This window comes from Phaseolus vulgaris, chromosome 10 (genome assembly GCF_000499845.2).
Source record: "Phaseolus vulgaris cultivar G19833 chromosome 10, P. vulgaris v2.0, whole genome shotgun sequence".
In the NCBI taxonomy this organism is placed as follows: domain Eukaryota; kingdom Viridiplantae; phylum Streptophyta; class Magnoliopsida; order Fabales; family Fabaceae; genus Phaseolus; species Phaseolus vulgaris.
Window position 1 is genome coordinate 30,126,948 of NC_023750.2, and position 13,697 is coordinate 30,140,644.

General features: G+C 40.4%; 2 protein-coding genes across 2 annotated transcripts; both read right to left on the reverse strand.

The window, feature by feature from the left end:
- Nucleotides 1–3,629: 3,629 nt before the first annotated feature.
- Nucleotides 3,630–3,971, reverse strand: LOC137817877 (uncharacterized). Its single transcript, XM_068621103.1, has one exon. It carries the CDS (start codon nucleotides 3,969–3,971, stop codon nucleotides 3,630–3,632), a length of 342 nt encoding a protein of 113 aa, XP_068477204.1.
- A 7,205-nt stretch (nucleotides 3,972–11,176) lies between these two features.
- Nucleotides 11,177–11,653, reverse strand: LOC137817879 (uncharacterized). Its single transcript, XM_068621104.1, has one exon. The coding sequence runs from the start codon at nucleotides 11,651–11,653 to the stop codon at nucleotides 11,177–11,179; it is 477 nt and encodes a 158-aa protein (XP_068477205.1).
- Between the last annotated feature and the right edge of the window lie 2,044 nt (nucleotides 11,654–13,697).

Consider the following 13,697-nt stretch of genomic DNA (forward strand, 5'->3'; position numbering starts at 1 on the left):
ACTTTTTATTGCCATTGGAAACACATTACGCTATGGCAGGGTAATATTTCACAGTTTAATGAATCTTCTACCTATTTGATGGGATGGTTAAGAGATTATCTATGGTTGAACTCTTCACAACTTATCAATGGATATAACCCCTTTGGTATGAATAGTTTATCAGTTTGGGCATGGATGTTCTTGTTTGGACATCTTGTCTGGGCCACTGGATTTATGTTCTTAATTTCCTAGCGCGGATATTGGCAGGAATTGCTTGAAACTTTGGCATGTGCTCATGAACGTACATCTTTGGCTAATTTGATTCGATGGAGAGATAAACCAGTGGCTCTTTCCATTGTGCAAGGAAGATTGGTTGGACTAGCCCACTTTTCTGTAGGTTATATATTTACTTATGCACCCTTCTTAATTGCCTCTACATCGGGCAAATTCGGTTAATTTCATTCTTTATTCAATATATCTAGAAAGAATCTAATTTCCTTCTAGAATAGAATATCATTTCCTTCTATAGGCAAGAGAAGCCACTTATACATCTAGGATCTGACTTCTATCATTGATACTAATAGCAAATTAACCATTGTTATGGCAAGAAAAAGTATGATTCAAAGGGAGAAGAAGAGACAAAAATTGGAATAGAAATATCATTTTATTCGCCGATCCTCAGAAAAAGAAATAAGCAAAGTTTCGTCGTTAAGTGATAAATGGGAAATTCATGGAGAATTAGAATCACTATCGCGTAATAGTGCACCTATACGTCTTCATCGACGTTGTTTTTCAACCGGAAGACCGAGAGCTAATTATCGAGACTTTGGATTATCTGGACACATACTTGAGGAAATGGTTCATGCATGTTTCTTGCCGGGTGCAACAAGATCCAGTTGGTAAGGATTCCAAATTATCTTCATTTTTTTTCATTTTATTATCAGCGATCATAGGATGGTCCCTTTACCGTTATATATAAATGGTTTATTCTATTTGTATATATATAGTAAAGGGATGCATTCAATCTTTGTTTTTCTTCATTAGTTATCAATTCTTTTTTTTTTATCGCAAAGTAGAGCAACTTGGTAGCTCACAAGGCTCATAACCTTGAAGTTACGGGTTCAAATCCCGTCTCCGCAACTTTTTGAATTTGATAAAAACAAGGTTTCAAGAAGGGCATTATACGCAGTAAATTCTATGGCATTTGTTATACTATGACTATTAAATACATAGGTCGGATAGCGGGAATCAAACCCGCGTCTTCTCCTTGGCAAAGAGAAATTTTACCATTCGACTATATATGCATTTTCATTGTAGTTGTTATGCGATTCTATTTGTATAGAGATGGGCCTTATATTCTATTAGGGATAATTCAAAAGAAATGTATATATAATATATGTTTTCTCCCAAACAAAATCTTTTAGATTACTATTCCTTTTTATCAAGAATTCCGATCTTTATCAAAAATTCTTATTTCTATTATTATATATTATTTTTTTCTATGTATCTATAGAACTAAATTGAAATTCTCATTCTATCAAATATTTTAATTGACTTTTTTAAGGAAAAAGAAAGTTCCTATGAATATTCATTTAATAGAATAAACAATTCTATTTATTTCTATAGAGATACAGATCGATGGTATATATTTTGAATTAATTACTAAACGACGTAGAAATAGATTTATAGCATTTCATTTGAATATTCTATTCATATAATATGAATAGAATATTCAAATGAAATACAAATTTTTATATTTCATTTTTTCTATTGTATTTATTTGAGTTTCACAATGTACCCCCATATAAGTATAAGATATAAGATTTTTCCAATAGAATAAGTTTACTCCCCTTTAAAATGTAATGTGTTATAGTTGTCTTTTTCTTTTTTACTAACCGATTTATTCCCTTTTTTATATGCCTGACAATCCGAAAGAATTCTGAGGGAGGGGTCATTTCGTTTTGAATCTAGAATAAAAATAACTTCAAGAAATGAGAGAATTAAGAATACCCACTAGAAACACTAATTCAATCCATAATGATGTACCAGAAAATAGAATATTTTTGTTATTTGACCAACCATCAGGAGAAGCAAATAAAACAGGTATACTAATCAATAAAAGAAATGAAATAGCAATTAATGCAAAAACAGCTAATTGGAAAGCAATAGTCATGTTTCTAATCCTCAAATTTACCAACAAAAGAACTTTACCATTTGATCCCCCAACCCCTTAAAATACCTTCATTGAAAAAAAAAAATGTAAATGAAAAAATGCAGAAGTGTTTTTATCATGAATTCATTGATTTTCTATAATTGATTATCAACCCTTTTGAGGCTTGGATCCAAGATAGTTTTTTTATTTCACAAAAAGACTTGCTGGATTTTGCACATATATACATACCGATCGAAAACTAAACCAATAGATTCACATAGAATACCTTTCCTATGGATAGATAATAGAAAGAGCATTATACAATAGATTCACATAGAATACCCTAAACCCTAAACCCTAAACCTTTCATAGCACACTTCTTTACTGCTTGTTGACTTTGATCTTCGTAAAAGACATGCCTACCCAAGCTCTCACTTCGCCCTAACCTTTGCCAAATGAAGTTAAGGGAAACGTCGTTCTCGACCTTGGCTCATAGGTCAAGGGAGATCTTTAACTAGGTATCGTGCCACTCTCAACCTCGTCTTATAAGACAAGGGAGACCTTTGACTGGAAACTAAGTTGTTATCGACCTTGCCTTACAAGGCAAGGGAGGTCTGCACTTAGCTGGACTCGACCTTCCCACATAAGGATAAGAGAGACATGTAACTAGGACCCATAGTAGCCTTGCCATACAATACAAGGAAGTGGTCCTTCTTTCTGACCTCGTCCTAGCCGTGTAGAGGCAGGGGAGGACTTTAACTGGCAACTGTTTCGTTCTCAGCCTTGGTGAACTCACACAAGAGAAAGGCTCACGAAGAACCATACTATTCCCAATCTTGGCGTATCAAACTAAAGGAGAGGTTCATTTTACTGACCTCGCCCTATCTGTACAAAGGTAGAGGGGGATTTTAAACGTTTGAACCATACTGTTCTCAACTTTGGTGAACTCACACAAGAGGGAGGATCACGAAGAAGCATACTATTCCCAATCTTGGCGTATCAAACCAAATAAGAGGTTCGTTTGACTAACCTCGTCATATTTGTACAAAGGTAGAAGAGGATTTTAACTTTAACTGACCTCATCCTCGCTATAATAAGTCAAGGGAGGATTTTAATAACTGACCTCATCTTGTTGTATGAAGTCAAGGAAGGATTTTAATGGTTGAACCATACTATTCTCACCCTTGGTGAACTCACAAAAGAGGAAGGCTCACTAAGAACCATACTATTCCCAATCTTGGCGTATCAAACCAAGGGAGAGGTTCATTACTGCACTGTACAAAATATTTCTTTTCAACTGAATAATTTTATTGGGTGACCCCGTTAAAAAACCCTTATAAGGGTAAAAGAGTGTCCCCAAAAACTGTGTACAATGCAATAATCTTAACTGAAATAAAACTTAAGGTTGGTTGCGTTCCACGTACGAGGGATTGCTCTGCCAAGGGCCTTCTGTCATGCAGAATGGACCAGTCCACTTGGGAGACAACTTGTTTTCTAACTAGTATGGGTGGGCTTTCCGCATCACCAGGTCGGTGACCTGGAACTGTCGAGGTCTCAGCTTGGACTTGTACCTGTACTCCACCTTTCTCATCAAGGTTTTTGCCATGATCCTCGCTTCTTCCCTGACTTCATCAAGTACATCCAGGTTCACCTTTCTCTCTTCGTTGGACTCTTTAACCACGAAGTTCTGGAATCGTGGTGAGCTCTCCTGGATCTCTACAAGAATCATCGCATCTGAACCATACACCAAGTTAAAGGGTGTCTCTTTGGTAGTGGACTGGGGAGTGGTGTGGTAAGTCCACACAATTCTAGGAACTTCCTCTACCCAGGTTGATGGCATTCTCAAGGAGCTCTTCTTGGATGTTTGGTAATATGGTGCGGAAGCTTATATATGAAATGGGCAAGGTCCTCCTAGGAGTTGTGGTGACCTTGAAGGTGCATGAAGAGTATGGAAGAAGGGAGGTTCGGCCAGCCCTTTGATAGATGGTGAAGGAAGATTAAAACCTAGAAACTAGGTAAGGAGCAAGTATGGCACAAAATGGGCAGCATAACATTACTCAATTTAATCTTGCAAATACAAGTGATAGGCTTCTCCTTTTATAGGCTAAGGAGGCCGTAAATGTTAAGCTAAAAGAAGATGAAATGCTAGCTAAATGAAATGTAAATGTGAAGCACATGGGTGACATGGAGCACATGGGTGCACATGGTCCTCCAACCTTCACATGGCCGAACTTGATTAGTGAAGGCTTCTAGAAACCTTTAGCTAATCAAGGTTAACTCTTCCTTAATTCTAATGTGTAGAAAAATAAACATTTGTCCACATGGCTATGCTATTTACACCCCAATTAAAACTACGCTACACTTGATGGGCCTTTACGGAACATGTACTAATATGTCATTCTCCCATTCATAGCTTGATCCAAGTCTTCTTGTCCTAGACGCTCCTAGCTTGGTCTTCGACGCTCCTAGCTTGATCTTAGACGCTCCTAGCTTGGTCTTAGACGCTCCTAGGTTGATCTTTAGACGCTTGGCTTGGCCCTCCTCCATCATCCCCTCCCTCTTAAAAAGGATTTGTCCTCAAATCCAATGCTTTTGCTTCTTAGGGGGATGGTTGTGGTTGGATGGTGTCCATCATCTCCTCCTTCTTGAGAAGATCTATCCTCAGATTTTCAGACTTGATCTCGGATAGCAGCCTCTTGCTTCGTCAAGGTGTGTCCTCCCTGATCAAATGTCAATCTATGGGAATCTTGAAACAAAGCAAAGGAGTTAGTGTGAGCATTTGGAGAAAAATTAATTGTGTGAAGTTGCCATTTTTGTTTTTCTTTTGTTTTTGGCAACTTCTCACAATATCTCCCTTTTGATGGTTGTATATGTCCTCTAATCCTCTTCTGTTTTCTAAAATTTCCAATAGTAGTTACTTTTCCCTTAGGCATAATTCCTTTAGGAGGTGGTAACCACTTTAAAAGAGCAAGAGGACTATGTTCACATACAACTTCAAATGGAAAACTATGAGTAATCTTGTGGACTACTCCATTGTATGCATGCTCAATAGGAAAATGATTCTTATCCCAAGAATTGTGGGTGTCCCTCATGATTTCGTGAAGCATAGAAGGAAGAGCTATTTTTTCAAATTTTGGAGCTCTATCCATCACTATTTTTGAAGATAAATCATGGAGGCTTGTCACTTTTCTTAGGAAGAGTTTATCCACATCCATGAAGAAGGAATCAAAACCTTTTGTTGTCCTAGGAAGCTCTAATATGAAATGTGTGTCTTCCCAAGGATCATTTACAAAAGGCGAAGGAGTATAGAGTTCTTGAGACTTTGCCTTAGGTGTAGTTTGAAAACAAGAATTGTACCTAAAGTAATGTCTTTGAACCTCTTTTCTCATGCGTGACAAAAGTTTTCCTTTTAAAAGCTCTAGAGTTTTATCAACTCTAATTTGGCCCATGAGTTCTCCTTCATGTAGACTTTTTCTCTCATGTGTAGTCTCGTTGGTACAACCATTGTGTATGAAAATTTGTACACTTTGCAATGGTTGTCTCAATAAGACATGACAAGTTGCTCTAGGCACTACTTCACACAAAACTTTGTTTTTGTAGATGCTTATAGATAACTTGACATTCTTTTGGGGATATCCTAGCACATTTGAGAAATAGTCTTTATCTATGCAAGCTTCTTTTAAAAACTCTTCTTTTTTGCTTATGCTTGCAAGTGTTCATTTACAAGAGGTAAGGCTAGGTTGTTCAACAAGAAGCATGTTTTCAAGGGTATTTTCAATGTGCTTGTCTTGTTGAATGACCTTGTGGGAAGGAACACTCTTCTCCCACGCCTTTTGTTTCCCAAAAGTTTTCTCTTTTTCTATTTTCTCTTCATCCCTCTTATGTTTCATTTGTATTTGGTCTTTTACCACTTGGGAATGTGGTAAAGGGCTAAGTACAAACTTTTTGTGCTTGTGGATGAAGGAAATCTCGTTAGTTAGACCATCATGCAAGGTTTTCTTATCAAATTGTCATGGTCTACCTAATAAGATGTGGCAAGCTTCCATAGGTACTACATCACATAAAACTTTATCTTTGTAGTTACCTATAGAAAACTTGATTTCCACTTGTTTGTCTACACGTAGTTCTCCATTCTCATTTATCCATTGTAAATTGTAAGGTTTTGGATGAGGAACTACTTGTAGATTTAGTTTCTCAACCAATCTAGTGCTACAGCAATTGCAGCATGATCCACCATCCACTATAAAAGAGCATATATTTTCTAAAACATTGCATCTAGTATGAAAGATGTTCTCTCGTTGTGTCTCGATGGATGCACTAGGTTGATTGTGGAGGATTCTTTGAATCATCAATAAGTCCCCCTCCAAAGGATTTATCCTCTCTCCTTCCCCCTTTTCTTGTGTACTAGGTTCATCCTCACCACTAGTGTACTCATCTTTTCCTTTTAGGAACAAAGCCCTTTGGTTTGGACATTGCGCTTGCACATGCCCTCTTCCAAAACACTTAAAACACTTGGTGTCCCTAGCACGGATGGATGGGGTGGAGGCATCTTTCACTAAAGGTTTGGTAGTTTCTTTGGGTTTGTCTCTAGATGTGCTACCTTCCCTTTTAAAGTCTTTCTTGGGATAAAAGTTGGAGTAAGAACCCACCCTTTGACTTGAAGTTTTGCGCAAATTTTGTTGTTCAACTTTAATGCAAAGTTGAACCAAGTCATTCAAGTCTTGGTAGGGTAGAAGTTCTACTCTATCCCTTATCTCAAGGTTGAGCCCACTTAGAAACCTAGATATGGTGGTGATTTCTTCCTCTCTAATGGATGCTCTCATCATGTAGAGCTCCATTTTCTGCCTATACTCTTCCACACTCATGTTTTTTTCTTGGAGTCTTTGGAGCTTGTCCATTAACTCCCTATGGTAGTAAGAAGGTATGTGGCGACGTCTTAGGGCTCCCCTAAGGTCATTCCAATATTCAATGGGAGGCTCCCTATGAAGACGTCGGTCTCTCTCTAGAGAGGTCCACCAATACATGGCATTACTTTGGAAACTAAGGGTTGCTAAGGGTACCTTCCTTTCTTCACTCACCTTATGGCAAGCAAAGAGTTGCTCTACTTTCATCTCCCAATCAAGGTATACCTCTACATCTTCCTTACCATAGAAATGGGGTAGGTCTACCCTTACTTCCCTTGGACTCTCTTCCTCCCTTTGCCTATTTCTTCTAGGGGGTGGTTGGTAATAGTCATTGATTCTAAGGCTACCCTCCCCTAAAGACTCATTACTTTTAGAATGGGATGTATGAGTATGAGATTTTTTTTATTTTTGAGACTTCTCTTCCTTGGCTTTAGTCAACTCATTGATTTTAGTCTCATTCTCCAATTGTCTAAATGAAATCAATTGCACAGCTTGTGAAACTTCTTTCAAAAGAGTTTTTAAAGATTTTACTTCACTTTCAATAGACTTTGCAGAATGAGAAGAAACAGACATGACTAGAGCTTTGTGTGTAGAAGTATTTTACTTTGAGAAAATTTAGGGAAGTCAAAGAAGGTAGTCTTCCAGGTAAGGGAGGTGAGTCACAGTGGACTACTTAAATACCAAGCCTTGCCTTAGCCAAAGACTATCCCTTAATGCCTTCACACAAAGCTTTCTCTTGGTAAACCACTTAAAACACAATTAAGTTGGAGAAATCAAAATTTTAATGCAAGAAAACAATGCAAACTAACTAATTAACCAAGCAAAAATTAACAAAGCTTTAAGCAATACAAGACAATTAAAAACGTAACTATCTAAAGCAAAGAGATGCAATTAAAACAATTAACAATTGCTAAACTAGATAGTTCTACACTAATCGGCCCTAGGTGAGGCTTCTTGGACACTTGGAGCCCTTGAAGACACACTCATCGTCTAATTACGTAATTAAAGAAGTAATTAACAAAAGTTAAGTTGCAAGGAAAATAAATGAACTCCCTTTGTTGATCTTTTTTTCTATTGGCACTTCCTTGGTTGTCTCTTCTTTGTTGGGCCTTCCAATGTATGTGATGTTTTTGGTAGGTGTTTGTTTCTGCCCTTGCCTTTGTTCCTCTTGGAATTAGGGAATTAATTCTCCAATCCAGCACCTATCAAGCAAACTAGACCTCACTCACGTCAATTTCCACTTAAATAAGCACCAATTGAGAATCAATCCACCACCAAATTTAGAGGCCAAAGAATTAAAGCAAGAAACAAATTAATTGGAAAAAAACAGTACCACACAAATGGAATTAAAATGTGGCAACTAGAAAGAGTTCCAAAGAAATATTAGACAAGAAAAATAAAAGGTACTCAAAGAAAGGTAGGCACACAAAATGGATCCTAAGAATAGCACTAGAATTGATTTAAAAATCAAAAACAGCACCACTGAAATAATTGTTGTCGGCCAGAGAGCGTGATTTTCCCTGATTTATGCTGAGCTGTCCTTTTAAGATTTGCTTCTGAAAATCTATATGCCAATAAATCAAGATCTCAACTAAATTCTGGCGTTGGTTTCACAACAAAAGCATGAACCATTTTCTTTTAATAAATTTTCTAAAATCAGTGTTTAGTTACGCCAGTTGTAGGGCCAGATTTGCACACTGTTTTTATAATATTTATCATTTTTTTTCTATTGACTTTTTTGAACTGATTCTTCTTTTGTCTTTTCCTTAACACCTCAATCTTGCAAAATCCAGAGGATCAGAAATTTCCTATGTGGGAAAATAATTTTATTAAGCAAAAACAGCCAGCACAGAGTTATGCAAAACAGGGGATTCTGTAAATCTGGAAAGAAAACAGCAAGATATACCAAAAGAAAAACACAATGGAATTGGTGAAATGGAATTTGTGTAGATCTAAACACAAATATGAACTCAAGCTAAAAATAAAAGGCACCAAAGGATCAAAAACACAGCAGATTCAAATCAAACATTTAGACCAAAATCAAGAAACAAAATAAGCCAAACAAAGTACTACTATGATTTGATGACATTTTGGAAGAACATGACTAGACAAAACACATATAGATTCAGAAATTAAAAGACTCAATGAACATAAAATGAACCAAATAAAATTGCAATAAGGACTCAAATACCTAAAATAAAAACAGCAACACAAAGTATATGGAATCCTACCAAAAATTGCACAAAGATTGCTCAAGAACAATTGAACAAGATGCACCAATTGGAATTTCCAAACAGCACACCAATTCAAAGCAAAAATTAAAAAAACAGCAAGACAATATGGAATATGAAGAAAAACACGGATTAAAGAAGAACTCAAAAAGAAAATGACCAAGAAATACTCATCTTTGAAGAACCTTTGCTCTGATACCAAATGATGGCATTCTCAAGGAGATCTTCTTGGATGTTTGGTAATATGGTGCGGAAGCTTATGTATGAAATGGGCAAGGTCCTCCTAGGAATTGTGGTGACCTTGAAGGTGCATGAAGAGTATGGAAGAAGGGAGGTTCGGCCAGCCCTTTGATAGATGGTGAAGGAAGATTAAAACCTAGAAACTAGGTAGTATGGCACAAAATGGGCAGCATAACATTACTCAATTTAATCTTGCAAATACAAGTGATAGGCTTCTCCTTTTATAGGCTAAGGAGGCCGTAAATGTTAAGCTAAAAGAAGATGAAATGCTAGCTAAATGAAATGTAAATGTGAAGCACATGGGTGACATGGAGCACATGGGTGCACATGGTCCTCCAACCTTCACATGGCCGAACTTGATTAGTGAAGGCTTCTAGAAACCTTTAGCTAATCAAGGTTAACTCTTCCTTAATTCTAATGTGCAGAAAAATAAACATTTGTCCACATGGCTATGCTATTTACACCCCAATTAAAACTACGCTACATTTGATGGGCCTTTACGGAACATGTACTAATATGTCATTCTCCCATTCATAGCTTGATCCAAGTCTTCTTGTCCTAAACGCTCCTAGCTTGGTCTTAGACGCTCCTAGCTTGATCTTAGACGCTCCTAGCTTGGTCTTAGACGCTCCTAGGTTGATCTTTAGACGCTTGGCTTGGCCCTCCTCCATCACAGGTCCCTTTGGCTTTATCTAGCCTTCTCTTCAGACCTCTAAGCAGAACTCGGTTGGCAAACTTGACCTGCCCGTTCGACTGATGTGAATACCTGCTTTATGCCCAGCTCTGTGCATAGCTTGCCCAACTATTGGCTAGCAAAATGGGTGCCATTATCGGATACCAACTGCTTTGGGACTCCGAAGCGCCATACCATATTCTTCCACACAAAGTGTTAGATTTTGTGGGTTGTGATTTGCGCAACTGGCTCAGCCTCTATCCACTTTGTGAAGTAGTCAATGGCAACCACGAGGTACTTCATCTGTCGAAGTGATAGAGGGAACGACCCCAGAATGTCAATCCCCCAGGTATGGAATGACCATGGGCTATAGATCGACCTCAGCTCTTCCGGGGGCGCCTTGTGCCAGTCAGCATGTTGTTGGCACTGCTTGCAACGATATGCATATCTCGTGCAGTCTTCCCTCATGATTTGCCAGTAGTATTCTGCACGAACAGCTTTCGATGAGAGAGCTCGGCCACCGACGTGAATCCCGCATATCCATTCGTAAAGTTCTACCATAATGCGCGTGCACTGCTCACCACTTACACATATCAGGGTGGGGTGAGTGAAACCATGTCTGAACAAATTTTCGTCGATCAGGGTGTATCTGCTCGAATTCTTCTTGACTACTCTGGCCTCTATGGGTTCCAGCAGAAGTATCCCATCAACCAAGTAGCGTCGGTAGGGGGTCATCCAAGTCTCTCATGCTTCAACTAGGCAAACTTGCATTGACTCTTCCCCTGGTAACGCGTATGTGCTTATTCTGGGTGTTTTCAGGGTTTCTTGAGCCAACGACCAATGACTTCTCTTGACACCTTCCGAGGTGCTTATCTGTTGGACTTTCGTCGTGTCATCTGTGGTGGTTTGAGGTGTCCTCAAGGTCTCTTGTATGACTTCTTCTGTCTGCCCCCTTGCATGAACTAACGAGCTTTGCTAGCAAGTCAGCTCGTGCATTCTATTCTCGAGGGACATGTACTAATTCGAAAACTATGAAAGTCTCTTTCAAAATCTGAACATACTGTAGGTATGCGGCCATCTGGGGGTCCTTGGCCTGGTACTCTCCTGTAACTTGTCCCGTTAGCAGCAGAGAGTCACTCTTTGCTATCAAACTTTTCGGCCCCATCTCCTTAGCTAGCAGCATTCCAGCTATGAGGGCCTCATACTCCGCCTGGTTATTGTTGGCCTTGAAAGCAAAGCGCAGGGCTTGCTCAATCAGAATCCCGTTTGGTCTTCCCAAGATGACATCAGCCCTAGTCCCCTGTTGGTTAGAAGACCCATCTATGTAGAGGACCCACTTAAAATCTGCCCCTTTTTGGTGTGTGGCTTCTGAGGAGAGTTCTACCACAAAGTCAGCGTAAACCTGGCCTTTGATAAGGCCTCTAGGTTCGTACTGCACATCGAACTCTGATAGTTCCACTGCCCAACGCACCATTCTACCTACCACATAAGGTTTTTGTAAGATCGCGAATGGGCAGGTCTGTCATTACGATCACCATGAAGCTTTGGAAGTAGTGGCGAAGTCTTCGCGCTGAAAATACTATTGCCAAAGTTGCCTTCTCTATGGCTTGGTATCTTACCTCAGGCCCTTGGAGCACTTTACTCACAAAGTATATTAGTCTTTGTACCTGGTCCTACTCCTGAACTAGGACTGAACTGATCGCCCTGTGGCTTGCATGGTATTGGGGTAGCCAAGTACTCCTTCAATTTGAGGAAGGATTCCTCACACTCCTTGGTCTAGATGAACCTGCTATTTCTCTTGAGGCATTGGAAATAGGGATGCCCCTTGTCTCCCCTGCTGACAAGAATCTGGACAGAGCGGCCATCCGCCCTGTCAGTTGTTGCACTTCCTTCACCGATATCGGGTTGAGCATACCTATGATTGCAGCGCACTTCTCTGTGTTTTCTTTTATCCCACGTTCAGTGAGTAGGAACCCTAAGAACTTGATTGTTTCCACCCCAAACACACACTTTTCAGGGTTCAGCTTCAACCTGTATTTAGCTATTGTAGTGAATAACTCTTCCAAATCTGCGACGTATTGGTCCTTCACCTGGGAAGTGACCACCATGTCGTCCACGTACGCCTGGACATTTCGTCCTATCATGGGCGCAAGTACTCTGTCCATTAGTCGTTGGTAGGTCATGCCTGCATTCTTGAGCCTGAAGGGCATCACTTTGTAACAGTAACATGACAGCTTCATCATGAACACCATCTTTCATTCGTCCCTGGGATGCATACCGATTTGGTTGTACCCCGAGAAAGCATCCAGGAAGCTTAGGAGTCTACGCCCTGAGGCACTATCTACCAGGGCGTCGATGCTGGCCAGTCGGTAGGAGTCCTTCGGGCAGGCTTTATTAAGATCCGTGAAGTCCACACACATCCTTCACTTCCCAATACTACGTTCGCCAACCACTCTGGGTATTGTATCTCCCTGATGTGGTCAGCGCTCAGCAGCTTCTAGGTCTCCTCTCTGATGACCTGTCGCCTATCGTCATTGAACTTTCTTCGTCTCTGGCGGAAAGGTCGGACCTTTGGGTCCATGGTGAGGCAGTGGCACAGGAAATCGGGGTCGATGCCAGGCATGTTTGAGGATGACCATGTGAAAGCATCCATGTGTCGTGCTATGACCTCGACAATCTGGTCATGCGCTTCTTGGCCCAAAGATCTGCCGAGCTTGAACTTCTTACCCCCAATCTCTCTCTCCAGCACCTCCTCTGTGTGCTTGGGTCGTCTCTATTGGGCGATCTCGATTCGGGTGACCCCTTCTTCCCTTGGAGACTGGGTGGCTACCGAGCATATTCTCCTCTTTGTCCTACCCCCCCCCCCCCCCCCACCCCTCGATGAAAGCACTAGGGGTGGCTGGTATCACAATGTCCATGATCACCTGAGAGAACGGCATGGAGGGAGCCTTAACTGGCAACGGCGGGGCTCGCTCATCCATAGTACATTCTCATACGTTCTGCAAATTCTTGTGCAGTTCCTCATTGGTTCTGCGCAGCTCTTCATTGTTTGCTTGCGATCTGGCCAGATCAACCTGGAAATGATCCTGGTCGACTCTGGACTCTGCTACTGCCTCCTGAAGGGCGTGTATGGTCTCCATGAGTTGTTGCATGGAGACGTTGTCCCCTCCTGAGGGCGCAATAGATCCTTGTCTCGTGCTCCTCATTTTGCTGGTGGCTCTCAACACGATTGCGGATGGGACCTAGTTTTATCGGGCCCCACGGTGGGCGCCAAATGTTCTCGTCGGTTGACTCGATTGCCGGTTGACTCAAACGGGAGTCTCTGGCCCGCTTGTCTCCACCTGAGAATCGAACTTCCTTGGGTTGAAGGACGCTTTCCTGCAAAGACAAAGGGCGCCCTAGCGGTCGTTTGCACTCCGACGCTCAAGTCAGTAAGGGCTAAAGAAACAATAATGTGTATATGCAGTTTCAGTCTTACAAACGACGTACCTTACTAGGGTTCTTACCACCATATTTAT

Coding starts and splice junctions, on each gene's coding strand:
- LOC137817877 (XM_068621103.1), bottom strand. CDS start 3,971: ATGCCATCAACCTGGGTAGAGGAAGTTCCTAGAATTGTGTGGACTTAC.
- LOC137817879 (XM_068621104.1), bottom strand. CDS start 11,653: ATGGTGCGTTGGGCAGTGGAACTATCAGAGTTCGATGTGCAGTACGAA.